Below are 18,256 nucleotides of genomic sequence, written 5' to 3' on the forward strand. Positions count from 1 at the left end.
TCGACTCGACTTTGCGGAGCTGCTGTTCCTGCTGGTGTTCTTGGGAGAGTCTGTCTGGATTCCTTGGATGTCGTCGAGTTTTCCCTGGTTGATCACTCTGAGTGACTCCATCCTTCCCGAAAACTTGAGTTCTTCCTGGATCACCTTGAGTACTTCCATCACTCCCGAGAACTTTAGTTTTCCCTGGATGTGCTTGAGCGCTTGCATCCTTCCTGAGAACTTGTGTTTTTCCTGGATCACCGAGAACTTGAGTTCTTCCTGGATCACCTCGAGTTTTTTCATCCTTCCCGAGAACTTCATTGCTGCCAGTGAAAGTGATGCAAGCTTTCAACGCGGCAACGTAAGTGAGGACATTCGCGACACCAGGCTCCATGCTCTCAAACAGCTTCAAGGCAAAGTCCCCGTCTCCACTCTCAGCATAGCCAAGAACGAGCGCTGTCCACGACACAACGCTGTGGCACGCCATCTTCTCAAACACCCTGTGAGCGTCCACCATGCTCCCACATTTCGCGTACGTATCAACCAGCGTGTTCCACACGAAGATATCCTTGCAGCGAGCCCGAGACTCCACAGCCATTGTCTTGGCCAGCGACTTTATCTTCAGGAGCTTCCCATCGACGAGCTTGGCTTCTTCTTTCGTTGCGAGAGCGTTGCATGCCTTGAGCGCAGCCACGAGAGTTTTGGCATTCGAGTCACAGCCTTCGAGCTCGAACCGGAAGAACAAATCCAGCGCCAGCTCCTCTTCACCATTCTCCGCGCAGCCAAGGATGAGAGAATTCTGCGACACCGTGTTGTGCCAAGGCATCCTGTCGAAGACTCTCCGCGCGTCCACAAGGCTTCCGGACTTCGCATACGTTTGAAGCAGCCTTGTTGCTACGAAGAGCTCGTCGTGACACTTCTTCTTCTCGGCTTCACGGTGAAGAGCCATTGCTTTCTCCAGCGCCACCATCTTGACGAAAGGATTGCCGCCAAGTTCAACGCCTTCTTCACTAGTGGCGGAGCTTGAGCAAGCCTTCAACGCGGCCAGAACCATCAGAGAGTTCGGCTCCAGTCCTTGTTCTTCCATAAGAAAGAACAAGCTCAAGGCGAGTTCTTCCTCGTGGTTCTCCGAGTATCCCATCATCAAGGCAGTCCACGAGACAACGCTGTGATATCTCATCCTGTCCAGCGCTTTGCGAGCATCCAACATGCTCCCACACTTGCAATACGTATCAACCAAGACGTTCCTTGAAGCCATAGCTTGCAAACCCCGTCCACTTCTCACGGCTCGAGCGTGGAGATCCATTGTCTTCTCTAGAGCCGAAACTTTGACGAGCTTCCCATCGAGCTCCTCGCCTTCTTCTCGAGCCGCCAAGCCCGAGCAAGCCTTGAAAGCAGCGACGTAGCTTGCATCGTCCGCTACACAGCCGCCTCCTTCAGCCTCTATCCTGTCCAGAAACTCGAGAGCCAGATCTTCCTGCCCGTTCTCTGCGTATCCCAGCATCACAGTGTTCCAGGAGACAAGCGTAGGACACGCCATGGCATCGAAGACCTTGCGAGCTTCTGCCATGTCTCCACACTTGGAGTACATGTTGATCAGGCTGTTGGCCACGAAAACGTTGGTTTCGTTCCCACGGGACCCTGCCTCGGCGTGAAGCCTCTTCCCCTCTTGCAAGTCTCTCGAGATGCTGCATTCTTTCAACGCAGCGAGAAGATGGGCTACCTTGGTTTGATGCTGGAACGCGAGTGTACTAGACCACTGTGATTTTCCGATGACAAATTTGGCCTACACCCAAGAAACGAAAACAAGCATTGAGAAAAAAAGAGCAACAGATCGACTGACCTTTTGAAGAAGAGCTATTCTCATTTCTCATATTGGTAGACTGCAAAGCCGAAACAGAGCTTTCGGCAGCGGCATTTTCATGTACCCTAGGGGACAACAGTTTAAGCTAACGAACCTCGTTTAAAGGTTTGGAATAGAGATATTAAAAAACTCAGAAAAATAAAATTTATGTTTTTGTATCACTTGAAAATTATAAAAGTATAGGAATCAATAAATAATCCATACCGAGTCCATCGGCTACGGAGCCAAATTTTCTCAAGCCACCAGTACCTAGAAGTCACAACTCCCCGAAAAGTTTTTAATCTTTCTTCTCCAAAGGATGGTATTTCATTGTTCAGCAATGACTTGCATCCACTTGCTCTCAACCTGGCCATTCTGGACTCTCTGGCGAGCGAACGCTAATATTATTATCCAGGATGGAGCTTGATTTACCATAGCAAACCCAATTGAAGCAAATAGTGCTTCCATGGGCTGTAAAATTCCGACAGCTCCTTTTCCTTGCTGCGTTTTGCGGCGGCCGGATTTGTGTGCGACGAGGCTGTGTGAGAACAATGGCCAGCGCTGCTTTACAAGCGGCTGGGTGTATGCGGGAGGCAAACATGAGGACAGGGACTGTAGTTTAGGTGATTTCTTTGGCGTGATGACAAGGGTGGCTTGGTTACAGTCTCGGGAGTGCCCCTTGAAGCCATACTTGCTCGAGTGTATCCAGAGGGGGCTGACGGAATCGCTTGGCGTGATAGAGGCCAATCTCGTTGTCTGGAGGATGGGATTGTTTACTGCTTGAGCAGAATGGCCTATAGATGAATATTCAAAGGCAGTGGTTTATCGCCCGTCACTCTGACCAGCATAGGAAAAGCTTTGTGGATCGAGTTGGAAGGCTGGCAACTCAGGTCCTGGTTTCAAATCTGACTTGTTTTTGTTTCCGTAAGGCTGTTGCTGTGGAAAGCGTGATGAACTTACATCCAACAAGGTGTGGCTTCTCCTGACGACGCTGCCAAACGTACGGCAGGTCGTGTTCTTGCAGACCAGTAGGCTTAACTTGCCTCCAAATTCTGCGCCAGTGCTTTGTCAACAAGATATCCCATGCTCCTTACTCAGGCACACCAAAACACCTAGCACTCCTTGTAATAGTACACCAACTGCCAGGCAGTGGCAGCAGTTGCCAACCATATTTGTGTTCTGCATGTAGAAGGCCATGGGATCTGCCTTGCTGAACATGGTCATCTCCTTCGAATCATGTCTCCCCCCTAAGCTGAACGAAGAAGAGCATCAAGGGGGTGCCATTGCCAATGGATCTTGTCATTGATCACCTTGCCAAAACATGGAAGACGAACTACTGCAAAAGCATTTGCCAAGGATGTTTTCATTAATCAAGAACAAAAGTTGGGGGCTTGAAGACGATCAGATACCATCCTAGTCTCAACCATAAACTAGGGATTGGCAAATATTATTTAGATGACACCACTAGCACCTCATGAGAAATCAAAGTCTTTGGGTTCCGAGGGGAGTATGGTCACAAGGCTAAAACTTAAAGGAATTTACGCCTGAGTTCCAACTCGATCCACAAAACTTTTCCTATACTGGTCAGAGTGACGGGCGATAAACCACTGCCTTTATATATTCATCTATACCCTATTTGTAAAACTCATACAAATCTCTACATTCTGGTGCTCCTTGGCATAGTGTTCCACTCTGATGAAGCCCGAGGATACTTTCCTTCGATGGCTGATGACTTAACCATCCTCGCAGCCACTTCAGGGGCACCTTGCATGGGACGAAAGAAGCAGGGTAATCGTCTCCAACTAGTGCACAACGCTTTCACTCCTTCTTTAACGAGATGCGAGAAGGGAAGGACAGCATGAGGTCGAAGAGAAGACGCCACGAGACGTAGCGTTTGTTCATGGAGCGCGACACCGGACTGATCATGTCCTCGTGGATGTAATGCACCACGAGCATTCGAATCTGGTGAACGCGAAGCAAGTCACCGAGAACATCAAGATCCGGGGCCTGTTCCAAGCCATTCACCCAGACGTGCACGGTGAGCGTCTCAAACTTGAAGTGATCTACATCACCCTGAAACCACTGCAATGAGACGAAAGGATCAGCGCTTGAGTGGTAAGAACGAGTAAAACTTTAAATCTATGCACCTTAAGAGAAAAGCCATCGAAATGGATGCTTTCCAGGCTGACAAGCGGGCTCAAAATCTCGCCAATTGGAATGGCAATCCCATTGGTGGTCTCCGTGTTCTCAAAGAATAGCTCGGTGATCATGGGCGTGAGATTCAAGACGTGGAAGACGCTAGCATGCTCCCAGTTCCCAGCGATCTTCAGCCTCTTAAGATTGTAGAACTGCTTGCTATCGACCACGCACGATCCATAGCACGAGAGCTCGAGCTCACGCAAGCTTTCGGGGTGTGAGATCCCAACAGACATTCCGTCCGCCAAGCCGCCAACTTTCAAGACACCAAGCTTCGGAGCGTCAAGACCAATCCTAAACTTTCTCGTTCTCGCTGCAACCTCGTCGCCCTCGAAATCACCCGAGAACTGGAAACTCTCGAGGCTGGCGCTCTTGAGCGTGAGATCTTTCGAGGTGTCCACAAAGCCCGTGACGCTGAGATACTCCAGCGTCGGGCATGCCGCGAGGAGCGCCTCCAGGATCTGGGGAGACACACTTGCAGATCTGCAAAACTGGCAGCTTCGCAGGCTTGAAAATGGCGACTGATCGAAGAGGCTTTTAGAACTGTAGAAGTCTCCAGCCATCCGGAAGCTCTCGAGCTTGCGGAAGCACGAGAACAAGCTCCACACGGCCGGTCCCAATTCAAGACAGCCCCACACCTCGAGGTCTAGAACCGTAAGAGAGTCGGGCCACAAGAGCCAGTGGCCTGTAGCTTCGGATGGGTTGAGGCAGGAGAGCGAGACCTTGAGCTCCTTGAGGCAGCCAGGAGCTATCTTCTTGGTGCGCTGGAGCACGCTGGTGATGGCGTCTTCTTTCTTCCTCAACGCCGTCTTGTCCCTCGCGGTGAAATCGAAGTGGAGGCGGGTGACTGCCCAACGCAGCTCTCGCCATCGCTTGCATACCAGCGAGAACTGGGCGATCTGCCGCGCATCGCCCACCTTGGAGAAGATTTCCACCAGCGAGCTATCGTCCAGCTCCACGCTCTTTCTCATGGCACAAAACCCTAAAATTTAGAGAATTAAGTGTAAAAGGAAGAATTAGCCAGCAGACTCAAATGATTTTTCATGTGAGAATCAGCTCGTAGAACATAAGTTTTGTCCCCGCCTCCAATCAGCTCGCTGACTCTCAGTGCCGTGTGGAGGTTGGAGCACGCCTGCATGGATCACGATCTTAGGACTCAGTCAAGTTTGCTGATCTCACAAGGCCCTGGATGAGAATGTGTTGCTTACTCGTTGCATCCCTGGGTCTTTGTTCTTCTTGAAGGTAGGAAGCCACTCTTTGCAACTGTTTCGAGTGCTATTTACATACATTATTATTATTACTCTATCATACAATCACCATAAAGCCCATCTTCCACCTCCATCCAGTCAAGCTTCATGCCTGTCCTTGAGAATTCCATGACTGCTTTAAGGAACTCCCACCTCCTCCATAGGCGCCCTAAAACTTGGCTACTAAGGGCAAAGAGTTTTTAAGTTCAACGTTCCAGCCTCTTTCCCTCTGGAAGAATGAATACAAGTACCTGATTTTAATTATGATAGCACCACCTTGTATAGCTTGTTCGACTCATTTGTTCCTACCAGAATCTGTAACAGCATAGAAAAAAGATTCATGACATCGAAGAGACATTGACTGAGAGGAGAGCTTTCCCCAGTCAGCAAGGCCGATTTTAATCATGCTGCTATCCTTGAGAGCTTTCAATAAACTCATTCACAGCCATGAGACAATGTTAAATCAGTGATTGTAGTCGATTAGCACTCTTCCATGGATCTTGTAAAGTAAAAAAAGAAAACAATATCACAACTCCATAAACAACTAATGCTTAAAGAATTTACCATCATAAAAGAACATCCAGACATTGAATTATTATTATTATTATTAAATTATTTTATTATTAGGTTATAGCAATCACAAACTTTGCTAAGAGATTTATAGATCATTTGAAAATGATTTTTAGATAATCATCTTTTTAGATTAATTTTTGCATATAAGATTAAAGAAAATTTGATTTGGGCATATAATTAATTTTTTTTTGCTACATATAACATTTGATTTCATATCATCACTCATGTTATTTTTAATTTTTGAAAAAATGAATTTTACGTGATTGGGGATTTAAGTCTGAGGAAGAAACTTCACGAAAGAGTTACAACTAAAAGATTAAAAAGTGAGATAGGTGTAATAGCATGGAAATTAGTTAATCAATTTTATTTTATAAGAAAAATATTTAATTTAAAATTCCACTCTTTAAACATTTACAAAATTATATCTAAACTTGGATATTTTTGGTATAAACCCAAAATAAACTTAGAAATAAATAATTTAAAATCATTAAATAATTTATAATTTGAGTTATGAAAGCCAAATTTTTTGCTTGGGCTATGCTCCATCTCTAGTATTATATAAATGACTGTCTAATGTGAACACATTGTAGAACAAAATCTCTTATACGATAAAGTTCTAGCTACATTGACATCTCACCTGCAAAACAATCTTGACCAAGCCCTATGTTTCTTCTGATGATGAATTCTATAACAACGTGATAGATTTGGAGCAGTCCAAGGCAAGATGACAATGTTTTTGAGATCAAGGATCAGTCCGTTGGTTTCTCGAGCTTGTGAGTTCAATTCAGACAAAGATTTCTTCCTTGCTTTTGAGATCATAATAGATTCCAATCCAAAAGGTACACTTGTATGGAGGAGGAGCTATGGAGCCGAATTGGCACCACTGCTCAAGCCACCGGTAGAAGTCAAGCACACACAGCTCCTCATCGATGGAAAACTCGTGGATTCGGCCTCGGGTAGCGACATAGTTCTTCCTGGATCATTCTAAATTCCTGTCTTCCAGGCAAAACATTCCCAACGATTGATCCACGCTCGGAGGAAATCATCGCCCAAGTAGCCGAGGGAGACGAGGAAGACGTGAACAGAGCCGTCAAGGCGGCTCGCAATGCGTTTGAGAAAGGGCCATGGCCAAGAATGACCGCTTACGTACGTAGCAATTCAAAAAATAGGGATTGATTGTCTCTCATTTGGGGTCGCAGGAGCGCTCCAAGATCCTCTTCCGCTATGCCGATCTCTTGGAGCAGCACAGCGACGAGCTGGTGGCGCTCGATGTTCTCGACAGCGGCAAGACGATCGATCAAGCGACCTTTGCCGAGATGCCGAATGTGATCCGGTGGTTTCGATACTACGCAGGTGAGTGAAGATTTTGGCAGAGAAGATCTCCAATCGTTCCTTTTTCTAGGATGGGCTGATAAGATTCATGGCATGACTCTTCAAGCCGATAGCCCTCACCACGTCCATACATTACACGAACCAGTTGGAGTCGTGGGTCAGATCGTTCCATGGAATTTTCCTATGATTATGTTCTCGTGGAAGGTAAGCAACGTTTTTCTTTGATCGTTCTATAGTTCGTCTAGCGATCATCGTTTTTCTTTTTTTACGTGAAAGGTTGCTCCAGCACTGGCTTGTGGGAACACTATAGTTTTAAAATCAGCCGAGCTTACGCCGCTTTCAGCAATCTTGGCCGGGACACTCGCTCTCGAGGCTGGAGTTCCACCGGGTGTTTTGAATATTATTTCTGGATTTGGACATACTGCTGGAGCTGCGATTGCGAGTCATATGGATATTGACAAGGTGAACGAATTTTTTAGTGTTTGCGATGCTTCAAGTCCGACTGATGTTTCCATTCTTTTGATTTTTCTATCAAGGTCGCATTTACAGGCTCGACAGAAGTAGGAAGGTCGGTCATGGAAGCCGCGGCCAGAAGCAACTTAAAGCCAGTAACTCTAGAGCTTGGAGGAAAGTCGCCATTTATCGTTTGCGGTGATGCTGATATCGACAAAGCTTTGGAGCTGTCACACCTCGCCTTGTTCTTCAACCAAGTAAGTTTTCTCTTTTTCTTCTTTCATACTACCAGAAAAAACACAAGCTGACATAATCGAGGACGAGCAGGGCCAAACTTGCTGTGCGGGATCCCGGACTTTTGTGCACGAGAGTGTCTATGACGAATTCGTGGATAAGGCAAAGAAGAAAGCAGAAAATCGTGTTCTGGGAGATCCTTTTCAAAGCGGTGTAGAGCATGGCCCTCAGGTACACCTATCTATTTTTCCTCCTCTTGCGAAGCATGACGAATGCGTGACCGAGTATATGCAGGTTGATATTTCTCAATTCAACAAAGTCATGAAGTACATTGGTTATGGGAAGGAACAGGGAGCCACTTTACTCACAGGAGGAGAAAGACATGGAGACAAAGGATTTTATATTCAACCGACAGTCTTCGCGGACGTTGGAGTATGAACTTTATCTCCGAGATCACAGCATCGCACTGACTTTGATTCTCTCCGTGAATGGCAGGACAGCATGGCGATTTCCAGAGACGAGATCTTCGGCCCCGTCCAGTGCATATCGAAATTCAAGTAAGTTCCTTCCTAGCTTTCGGAACATTGGGCTCGTGTTAAACTATAGAGATCTCATTCAGGACGCTGGAAGAAGTTGTTGAAAGAGCAAACAACACTCCGTATGGTTTAGCCGCGGGAGTTTTCACGCAGAGCTTGGACACTGCAAACTTCTTGAGCCGAGCTTTGAAAGTGGGAACAGTTTGGGTAAACACGTACTACGCCTTCGATGCAGCCATCCCCTTCGGTGGCTACAAGATGAGCGGATTTGGACGAGAGAAAGGCGAGTACGTTCTCAAGAACTACTTGCAAGTGAAAGCAGTGGTCACTCCATTGAAAAATCCGGCATGGCTGTGAGTCTCTCATCTGGTAAGAACACCAAAAACAATTCAAGTATTTGTTCTTCACAACCACTATTCTTCGCAGACTTCTTCCAGTCCAAGAGAGCTCGCAAATCACTCCAAACATTAGACATAGCAAAAGATGCGAAAAGAGTAAAGAATATGCCTTTTGTGCCGTTTACCTCTTTTAGGGCTAGAGCGGTAGAACAGAGCAGTGGCGCCGGCGCCTACAGCGCGGGATTCAACGCTCGCCAAGGCCTGCATTTGGATCTTTCTTGCTGCGCTTGATTCTCCCGATCGCAGGATAGAAGTAGCCGCTGCTGGCCGCCTAGATCGAGCAGCAGGGCAGACGAATGGAATCTTTTGCCCGGTCCAAGAAGCCCCGTGCAAGCATCAGCGCGCCTCCAGGCGGCGAGGGAGGCCAATCCGTGGCTCAGAAGCCCGATTCTCGCGAGGTCGGGGCATTCCAGGTTCTTGCTTTCGATTTTTTTCCCTCTCCAAGGCCAGGGTCGGAGGATTTCGATCTTGCTGCGGGGAAACCCGCGGAGAAAGATCCGGCCCCGTCGAGATTCTGGCGGTCGCTTGTGCGTATCGTCGGCAAGAACAGGCTGGGGATGAAGACGAAGAGCTCGAGCTTGAGCCACGAAATTCTCGCGGAAAATCTCGAGCCGTGGAGTTATCCACTGGTGGATTTAAGCGAGAAAAAGATCAGTGGAAAGAAGTGGACATCGACTATCAAGGCTCTTCTCTTTGGCAGATCGAAGAAGACGAAGGAGAGCCCGTTTGATTCGTCGCTCAACACGAGCAAGGAATCGATAAGTCCCTCCGCCGTGTGCCCGGGACGCAGCTCGGGCGAGAGCTCCTCCACATCTTACATCACTGCCGATGGATTCTCTTCTCCAAACTCCGACAAGCCCAGGACTTCTTCCCAGCAGAGCTCATCAACTTCGACGCCAAACTTGATGGCTTGCAAAGAAACCTGCCGAGTTTCCAGAGAGACGAGCTTGATCATCGCCAGGAGCATCTCGAGGTTGTCCTGCGGGCACGATCGCGACGATCTTCTGGATACGATCGAGAGCGTCCCGCTGCTAGAGACCCCCAGATCATCAGCAATGTCTTCGCCAGCATCGAGCACTACTTCCAGCAAAAGAAGCTCGAGGATCTCTCCCCGGATCTCCCCCAGCCGGTGCCACGAGAAGCCGATGAGGCGCTCGTCCGCGGTGCTAGAACGAAGAATGCCGTCGTCCCCCAGCGCCATGAAGCTACGAGCGGCGGCAGCAAACGAGAAGAAGAATTCGCCGGCCCCTCTGGGCAATGTTGCGATCGTGAAGCAGTCGGAAGATCCATTCCGGGATTTCCAGGACTCGATGATCGAGATGATCAAGGCCAAGAACATCAAAAGCGACCGCGAGCTCGTCAATCTCTTGAACTGCTACCTCTCCCTCAACGCTCCAAAGCTCCATCCCACCATCATCGACGCTTTTGCAAAGGTCTGCCCACATTGATCTTAGAGTAAAATCTCCTAGAATCTTTTTGCTTTCATGTATCAACAAAACTGAAAGAAATTGTTTTGTAAAAGACTTAACTTTTATGTAATAAAACAAATTTAAACTGGGGTAGTTAAAACGATTCTGGAAGTTTCACTTAGGTAAAGTTCAAGGGTTCTAACATAAAGAATATTCTCGTTTAAGAGGGAGGCGTGGTTTCCAGAGTTTAGGGTTTTAGTAAGGTTAGCGTGTAGATGGATGGGAGCGGCAATTCTCTGGCCGGCAGCGTCGGGGGCGATGGATCCAAGCGGCGCGTCTCCTACTTTTACGATCCAGAGGTGGGCAATTACTACTACGGGCAGGGCCACCCGATGAAGCCTCACCGGATGCGAATGACGCACAGCCTTTTGGTGCACTACGGCCTCCACCTCAAGATGGAGGTCGTGGAGCCATTCCGCGCGCGCGACAAGGATCTCTGCAAGTTCCACGCCGACGATTACGTCGATTTCCTCAAGCAAGTCACGCCCGAGACGCAGCAGGAGTTCGCCAAAGTCTTGAAGCGATTCAACGTCGGCGAGGACTGCCCGGTGTTCGATGGGTTGTATAGCTTCTGCCAGATGTATACCGGGGGGTCGGTCGGAGGGGCCGTGCGCCTGAACACGAATCGATCCGACATCGCCATCAACTGGTCCGGCGGACTGCATCACGCGAAAAAGTGTGAGGCGTCCGGGTTTTGCTACGTGAATGACATTGTTCTTGCGATCCTGGAGCTCCTCAAGCAACACCAGGTACGCAAAGCTTTAAGTTTCCTTTTTGTTCTTTCTTTCCTCGGACTTCTTGTCCTCCTTGTCGAATGTAGACTTCGTCAATGGTTTGTCTTTTCTCCACACTGTTTGTCATTCGTTCTTTGTGTAGCGATTCATCGTGCTTTTGCCCTCTTGTTCTAAACTTCGTTTGTTAATGGTCTCTATTTGTTGCGCTCTATCACTGTGACTGGTCTTTCTGGCTTCTTTTGGATCTAAAGCTTAAACGTTTCCGCTTCGCAGCGCGTGCTCTACATCGACATCGATGTTCACCACGGCGACGGTGTCGAGGAGGCCTTCTACACCACCGACAGAGTCATGACGGTATCTTTCCACAAGTTTGGCGACTTCTTCCCGGGGACTGGCGATCTCCGGGATGTCGGCCACGGGAAAGGGAAGTATTACTCCGTCAACGTACCGCTTAACGAGGGGATCGACGACGAGAGCTACCAGCGGCTGTTCAAGCCGGTGATAAGCAAAGTCATGGAGGTTTACCAGCCGGGGGCGATTGTCTTGCAGTGTGGTGCCGACTCTCTCTCGGGAGATCGTCTCGGCTGCTTCAACCTCTCGGTAAAGGGTCACGCCGAGTGCGTGAGATTCGTGCGTTCTTTTAATGTACCTCTGCTCTTGGTTGGAGGGGGAGGATACACGGTAAGAAACGTTGCAAGGTGTTGGTGCTACGAGGTAAGAACTCCTTTCCTCTCGTTTTGGTGGTTTCTTAATTCTTTTTTTCTTATCAGACGGGTGTTGCTGTTGGAGTCGAGCTCGAGAACCAGATGCCTTACAACGATTACTACGAGTACTTTGGTCCGGAGTATACGTTGCTCGTGCCGGCCAGCAACAAGGAGAATGCTAATTCTCCGGAGTATTTGGACAGTCTCAGGTACTTCCCTTTTGTAACTGGAGAGACTTTGTTTGCTCACTTTGTATGATGTCTTACAGGCAACAACTGCTTGAGAACATTTCAAAGCTCCAACATGCTCCTAGTGTTCCGTTCTACGAAAGGCCACCGGATATGGAGCCTGGCGAGGAAATGGTCTGGGTGTCTTGAAATTCCGGAACTGTTATTAACACTTTGTAGCTTTCAGGAGGAGGATGACGCTGATGCACGGCCAACAAGGCCTAAGCCAGGAGTGTGGAACGGGGAACCAGTTGATTCAGACTCCGAAGGCGAGGGAGACGTACACAGGCAGAGGCAGAGGCTCCCGAAACAAGAACTCGATTTCATCAGCAGGTTTGTATCGAAAAATCCTTCAAGCTTTCAGTAGCATGCCCCTGAAAAAGTGCCATTGATTGACTAAATAGGAAGCTGCCACCATCTGAAGAACCGGCTGTCAAGAGACCAAAGTTTGATGAAGTAAGTGAGCTCGCATTTCCTGACGTCTCATGGGTTAATTAACTTTTCAGAGGACTGAAGAGCAGAGAGATGATGATATCGCAACTTCACTCTCTTTAGGCCCAGCAATGGCAGCAGAGATTAAGATTAGCTCGTGAGCATGTAAATATAACAACTGGTCCAGAAGTTTTGAGCAACAGAGTTTTTTGGTTCTTGTTGCTAAGGAGCTCTTTCACAATATGACTTTCATGTATTTTCTGCGAAAGAATTAGAAGGCGTGCTGTCCCAGAAATCTCCCAAGGCCATCGGTCACGTTTTGGCAATGGTCAAAGCTACGCAAGATAAAGCAATGCAGAATTGGAGAATTGGATAATAATAAAATTAGGATTATTTTGGAACAAAGATGTTAGAAAAAAAAAATTAGCTACAAAAATTTGTGAATGATCTGTAGTGCTTTTTAGGTAAGATATAATATTTCAGTTGTTTTGTGAATCATCTTTCTTGATTGCACATAAAATATAATATCTTAGTTGTTTTGTGAATCATGTTTCTGATTGCATTGCACTGTTATGAGCATCATTGCAATCATCAATGTCATTTTTCATTTGGTGTGTAGATTATGAGTGGATGTTTATGAATCTCAAAGAGTTATTAACAACTCTTCCGGTTTTGGTATATCTTAATTATATTAACCTTTCATTTTGTACGTAGATGTTTTTGATATTGGTCTTAGTTAAAGGTGTGTTGATACAAAAGAGCCCAAGTGTGCTTAGTCAACACCATCCTATTGTTATATTACTAAAAGGTGATCATGCTACTATTACTTCATTATTGAAATGGGCTTTGAATTTTTAAATATATAATTTTAATATTGTTCATTGCCCGGGGAGTTTTATGGTTGATGTTAATACCCTTTCTTGAGTTCCTTTTTCTTCACTCTCGTTTCATGTTTCTAATGAGCCTGTTATTTTAGTATTTATAGATTTTCTAAATAAATATTCTATGCCATCGGCAGTTGTTGTACTTGATATTCAGTGTCCACAAAATGCAGAGCAAGATTTATCTTTTCTTGATGAGGTTCACAAGGCTCAAAAAATTAAGCTATGGATTTGAATGCTTCGAGATAGGTTTGAGAATTCTGCATCACTTACTGATGACTTGCTATTCCAGTATTTACATTCTCAATATCACCTTGAAGATAACTTTTTTTATTTTGTGGGGATAGTTCCTAGTGATCATTTACAGCTGATGGTGCTTTCAATATTTATTCCATAGTTTTTCCATACCTACTATAATTCTCTTGTTTTAGGTGGGCATATGAAATATTGTCATGTGACTGAGAAGTTGCATAAGTTTTGTTATTGGCCAGAGATGCAATATGATGTTGTCTGATATGTGTATAACTATATTTGGTGCCAAGCTAATAATACTCCCCTTTGTGCTATGGAAAGACGATTGGAGTCAATTATAATTTCCCGTTCATTTGAGTTTGTGGCATTCAATTTTATAGGACTTTTTCCATAATTGACTATTAGCAATAAATATGTTATTATTACTTCTAACTACTTGACTCGTTAGGTGGAAGTTGGTGCTTTTGTTAGTGCTTTTGCAACTGCTGTTGGATACCTCCTCCTTAATTGAGTGGTGTTCTAGCATTCTTGTTCGAAGCGGATTCTTTCAGATAATGGTCCTGCATTTATGATTAAGGCACTTTATGTTTTGATGTCTCAGTTGGGAATACACCACACTTTTACAAGTGCTTATCATCCATAGTCAGAAGGTTTAGTGGAATGGCTCGTTCAGACATTCAAAGGGATGATTATGAAGTATGTGAACTTTTAATATTTAGATTGGGATAGTTATTTGCCATCTCTTCGGTATGTATATGTCATAGGGGTGTAGAATTCTATTGGTGCTTCACCATATAAATTTCTATATGGTTATGATTCAATATTACCAAGGTAGTTAGATTTACTTTCACGATTGCCACGAGTTGCTGATGCTCAACAACAACACTCATTTTAATTATTATATTTACTATAAGATCATTTAGTATTTCTTAATTACGGTTTAAAGAATATACTTAAAATACCAAAAAATTTCTAGGATATAATTGTTGATTATTTATCTTTAATATAAATTATGTTTAAATTTCTAGTTAAAAATCACACTATAATTTAGTAAGTGAAGGAGTGCAAATATTTAATATCAAATAAAATGCAAAATCAATACTGTGAGGTCCAAGTGTACAGCTACGATGCCGATACTATAGCATAGTGGGATTTTGGTAGTTGTCGGATTGGTTTCAATCTAAACCATTCACTCTTATATATAGTTTTTGGGCTAATTGATATACACATTTTCTGTATTCCATTTCCATATTCCAAACACTCACATTGGTGGAGTTGAGGGATGACCATGCACTTAAATTGAATAAACATAAGGTAGGAACTATATGTGTTTTTTGTTGAGCATATTTGGCCTGGTTTGAGAAATTTGTGTCATTGGTTTGCATTTGCTAGTATTAAGAACCCCGTGATATTGAGATTAGTCCCTTAATATTCGCTAGATGATAGCTTACTGTATTTGCCAAACACCCTTGCTATCATGCTCTTTGTCCCAAATACTATTTATGGAAAGTGTCTAAATTTGCTTATTTGGCATATTTACGGAATGTAGAGATTCTTTTGAACACAATGGTGTTTGTCCTGTATCAAAATTCGCAATCTAGAGATATTCCATATTTAGTAAGTTTCAAATTTATCCCAGAGACTAACTCCTGGTACCAAGGGAGGCTAGAGGTGAAGGCCCAAAACGTGTGTTCATTAGGGGGTGGGGGTGTAAGCAACCAAAAGGAACGAGGGAAAGGGCTCATGAACAAAAGTGCACCCCCTTTTCCAATCGGTTAAGGGTCTTGGGATACTTGGGGTTAAGCGTCTTTGGGTTTGAGTAGTACTAAGCTGGGTGACCTCCTGGGAAGTCCAAATTTAGGAGCTTACATTTGGTATTAGAGGGGTCTCGGGTCCGACTCTATTGGTTGGCTAGGAGAATCACACCACATGTTAATTGACATTTGGCTGGTCCAGTTTGCTCCCACTAGGCTCGACTTTGTTGGTTGGCTAGGGGAATCACACCACATGTTGATTAACATCTGGCTGGTCCAGTTTGCTCCTGCTAAGCTCGACCTGAGGGGTAGGGTGTCAAGAGAGCGGGGCTCTTGAGAGAGCTATGGCTCTCATCTTTCGTTCACGAGGGTGTGAACTTGCAGAGAAGTGTAATGGATTGTAAACAACCAAAGGGAATAACTCGAGAGACGATCCATTGTGGTTCAAATATAGAGGGAAAGGGCTCATGAACAAGAGTGCACCCCCTTTTCTAATCGGTTAAGAGTCTTGGGATACTTGGGGTTAAGTGTCCTTGGGTTTAAATAGTACTGGGCTAAGTGACCTCTTGGGAAGTCTAAATTTTAGGAGCTTATAGGGGGATATAGGGGGTTTCAAATGTATAGTAGGGATAGTGGGTAATTTGGGTATGGCTGATTAACCTAAAGCATAGTTTAGCTCTCACTTGTGTGCCTGTCCTTGTTTTGCATTAGGCCATCAATATGCTAAAATAGCTAAAATAGTGCTAAACTCCATTTGGCTCCGTTTTGCATGCTAGTTTTAGCATTGGGATGTTGGTTGCTCTAAGATTGTTCTAAGTTGCTCTGTGCTCCTGTCTCTTTGCTCTTTGGGCTATATGCTCAAGAGTCATTCCATGCTCTAGTGCCATCACTCCTTAGCTCTATGTTTAGGATTTTGGCACCATTCCTTCATTCAGTGGCCCAAGGCCCTAAATTTCGAGTTCTATATCATTGTTCTTTGGACATGTGGCATATGGCATGTGGCATATGGCATGTGGCATATGACATATGGCATATAGAGGGTTTAGGTTTCGCTTCCATGGTTATCCTATGATAAATCACCATAAAATAAAGGGTAAAAACCACATGCACTATAGTCCCTAAAGAGTGCTTAGATTTTGGATTTTTGTTTAAATCTAGCTTTTGCATCATCTAGATTTAGCTTTCTCCATTTTCTATCTTTTGTTCTTTTCTTTCAGGATTTTGGTTTAGATCTAGCTTTTCCATTGCCTAGATCTCCCTTTCCTTTTAGTTTTTTCTCATTTCTCTTTCTTTGCTCTTTCCTTTTCATTCATCTTCATGGTAGGGCAGTAGTCTCCTCCTCTGATTCTAGTGCAGTAGTTGGTGCAATTGCTTGATGTTATGCGATTGCAATTAAACAACCAAACTTAGTTGATGGCGGCATTTATGGCACATGGCATAGCTCCTCTTGCTCTTGGTGTTAATCCTCGCATTCGGTCGGAGTTATTTCGTGGGAATCTTGGGGATGATGTGTACTATTGGTTCAATCATTTCATGGTGATTGCCATATATCATTCTTGGGATGATACTCGATATTTACATGAGTTTCCCATGTGTTTCCAAGGGACAGCACTGTAGTGGTACAATGGTTTGTGTGCAGCCACTCGTGGGGATTAGAGTGTTCTCCCAAACGTCTTCAAACACACATTCAGATATACTGACAATTATGATAATGCCTTCCAGCAATTGCATCGTCGTTGTCAAGGGCTATCTAAGTCAGTGATGCAATTTGATATTCGTTTTCAAAGCCTTTTGCTTCGTGTAGAGCCAATATGTCAGAGTGGATCAAGCTAGAAATGTTGTGGCTAGCACTTCATCAAGATTTTGTCGAACTTGTGCATGCACTTGCTCCAGCCACCCTTGATGATGCTTTTTGCTTGGCACAACACTATGAGACGTTGCCTCTTCCACTTTTCATTGCACATCCTTCCGCTCTACTTCCTGTGGGCGAGGGTCCTGGTCCAATGGAGGTGTAAGCGACTAAATTTTCCATTCTACTTTAGTCACTTAACCACACCTCTGACCACTTGGAGGAGTCTCATTCACAACCTCCATAAGTCCAATCCAGGACTTGGGACTTGCTAGCCCCGAAAATGGCATCCATGCCACTCAACATTTGCACTTGGTCCAAGTGCTCCACGTGTCCGATCCCATGACCGACACTCAAAGGTACCACCGACATAGCAGCCCATTACGCTAAGGCCATGCCCAATCACCTTTGCCACACTGGTAGTCCGATACCACTTGCATCACAGTCTTGGCTCTCCAAGACTAGGCAAACCATCTGTGAGTGGTCATCTCAGATCCACTCCTTAGCATCCTTAGGATGCCCGCCGACAAGGGGAATAGCCTTCCCCAATATCCCTCTGTCAGTCCCCACTAAGTCCCTTTCTGCCCCTGGCCGTGTTTGCCAACACTGCCACTGGATCGAGACCCACAGGCCCGACCATTAAGTCCCACTGTCCTCTGGGACTTCCTCACCACACGACTGTGTCCTTGGTCACTACCCCAGAGGACTGCTCCTCTTCCTTTCCACAGTCTGGGCCTTTGGGACAACATTTCGGAACACCGTGGCCTTACGCAAGCCACCTGGGTACTCTCCTCGCCTTCTGCCCTTGGGTGCTCTAGCCATGGGCTTAGAGCGAGGTTCCGTTGAGCCACGCCTGGTGTCCAAGTAGGTAGTGCCACCCACACTTGGACTGGGAGCATCGGCCAGTCGATCTCCCGGGGGAACCAGAGCTGGCTCTTGAACACTTCACCAAGCTACCCCGCTTGTCGGTCTGTGTTCACTCTAGTCTTGGACTTCCCAGTGGGCAGCTCATCACCCAACACTGGGTCCGGCCTTCCTGGGCCAAACTGGCCTTTCCTGGCCAAACTGGCTCCACTGCAGTCCTCCCCCTACTATACTTTTGGAGCTCACCAAACCCCCCAGGGTCTGGGAGACGAACGCTTTGGGCTTTCACCCTCTCAGGC

The 18,256-nt window shown here is 45.8% G+C and overlaps 4 protein-coding genes across 4 annotated transcripts; 3 read left to right on the forward strand and 1 right to left on the reverse strand.

Moving 5' to 3' along the window:
* Positions 1 to 3,610: 3,610 nt before the first annotated feature.
* On the reverse strand, positions 3,611 to 4,989 carry LOC9654748. The gene is made up of 2 exons (XM_024688240.1): positions 3,970 to 4,989; positions 3,611 to 3,904 (listed from the first exon to the last, which is right to left on the reverse strand). The coding sequence occupies exons 1-2, from the start codon at positions 4,987 to 4,989 to the stop codon at positions 3,641 to 3,643; spliced, it is 1,284 nt and encodes a 427-aa protein (XP_024544008.1). The 3' UTR covers positions 3,611 to 3,640.
* Positions 4,990 to 6,499: 1,510 nt separating this feature from the next.
* LOC9654749 (aldehyde dehydrogenase family 2 member B7, mitochondrial) lies at positions 6,500 to 8,910 on the forward strand. Its single transcript, XM_024688340.1, has 12 exons — positions 6,500 to 6,611; positions 6,678 to 6,794; positions 6,842 to 6,984; positions 7,038 to 7,191; positions 7,241 to 7,374; positions 7,447 to 7,632; positions 7,707 to 7,880; positions 7,951 to 8,088; positions 8,152 to 8,289; positions 8,353 to 8,414; positions 8,477 to 8,762; positions 8,820 to 8,910. The coding sequence occupies exons 1-11, from the start codon at positions 6,563 to 6,565 to the stop codon at positions 8,748 to 8,750; spliced, it is 1,569 nt and encodes a 522-aa protein (XP_024544108.1). The 5' UTR covers positions 6,500 to 6,562; the 3' UTR covers positions 8,751 to 8,762; positions 8,820 to 8,910.
* Positions 8,911 to 8,989: 79 nt separating this feature from the next.
* LOC9654472 (putative protein TPRXL) lies at positions 8,990 to 10,360 on the forward strand. The gene has a single exon (XM_024688341.1). The coding sequence runs from the start codon at positions 9,088 to 9,090 to the stop codon at positions 10,237 to 10,239; it is 1,152 nt and encodes a 383-aa protein (XP_024544109.1). The 5' UTR covers positions 8,990 to 9,087; the 3' UTR covers positions 10,240 to 10,360.
* An 87-nt stretch (positions 10,361 to 10,447) lies between these two features.
* Positions 10,448 to 12,578, forward strand: LOC9654473 (histone deacetylase 19). Its single transcript, XM_002983166.2, has 7 exons — positions 10,448 to 11,009; positions 11,268 to 11,708; positions 11,765 to 11,907; positions 11,967 to 12,060; positions 12,113 to 12,258; positions 12,330 to 12,381; positions 12,432 to 12,578. Exons 1-7 carry the CDS (start codon positions 10,476 to 10,478, stop codon positions 12,516 to 12,518), a joined length of 1,497 nt encoding a protein of 498 aa, XP_002983212.2. The 5' UTR covers positions 10,448 to 10,475; the 3' UTR covers positions 12,519 to 12,578.
* The last annotated feature ends 5,678 nt before the right edge of the window (positions 12,579 to 18,256 follow it).

Source organism: Selaginella moellendorffii, unplaced genomic scaffold (assembly GCF_000143415.4).
Source record: "Selaginella moellendorffii unplaced genomic scaffold, v1.0 SELMOscaffold_57, whole genome shotgun sequence".
Taxonomy (NCBI): Eukaryota; Viridiplantae; Streptophyta; class Lycopodiopsida; order Selaginellales; family Selaginellaceae; genus Selaginella; species Selaginella moellendorffii.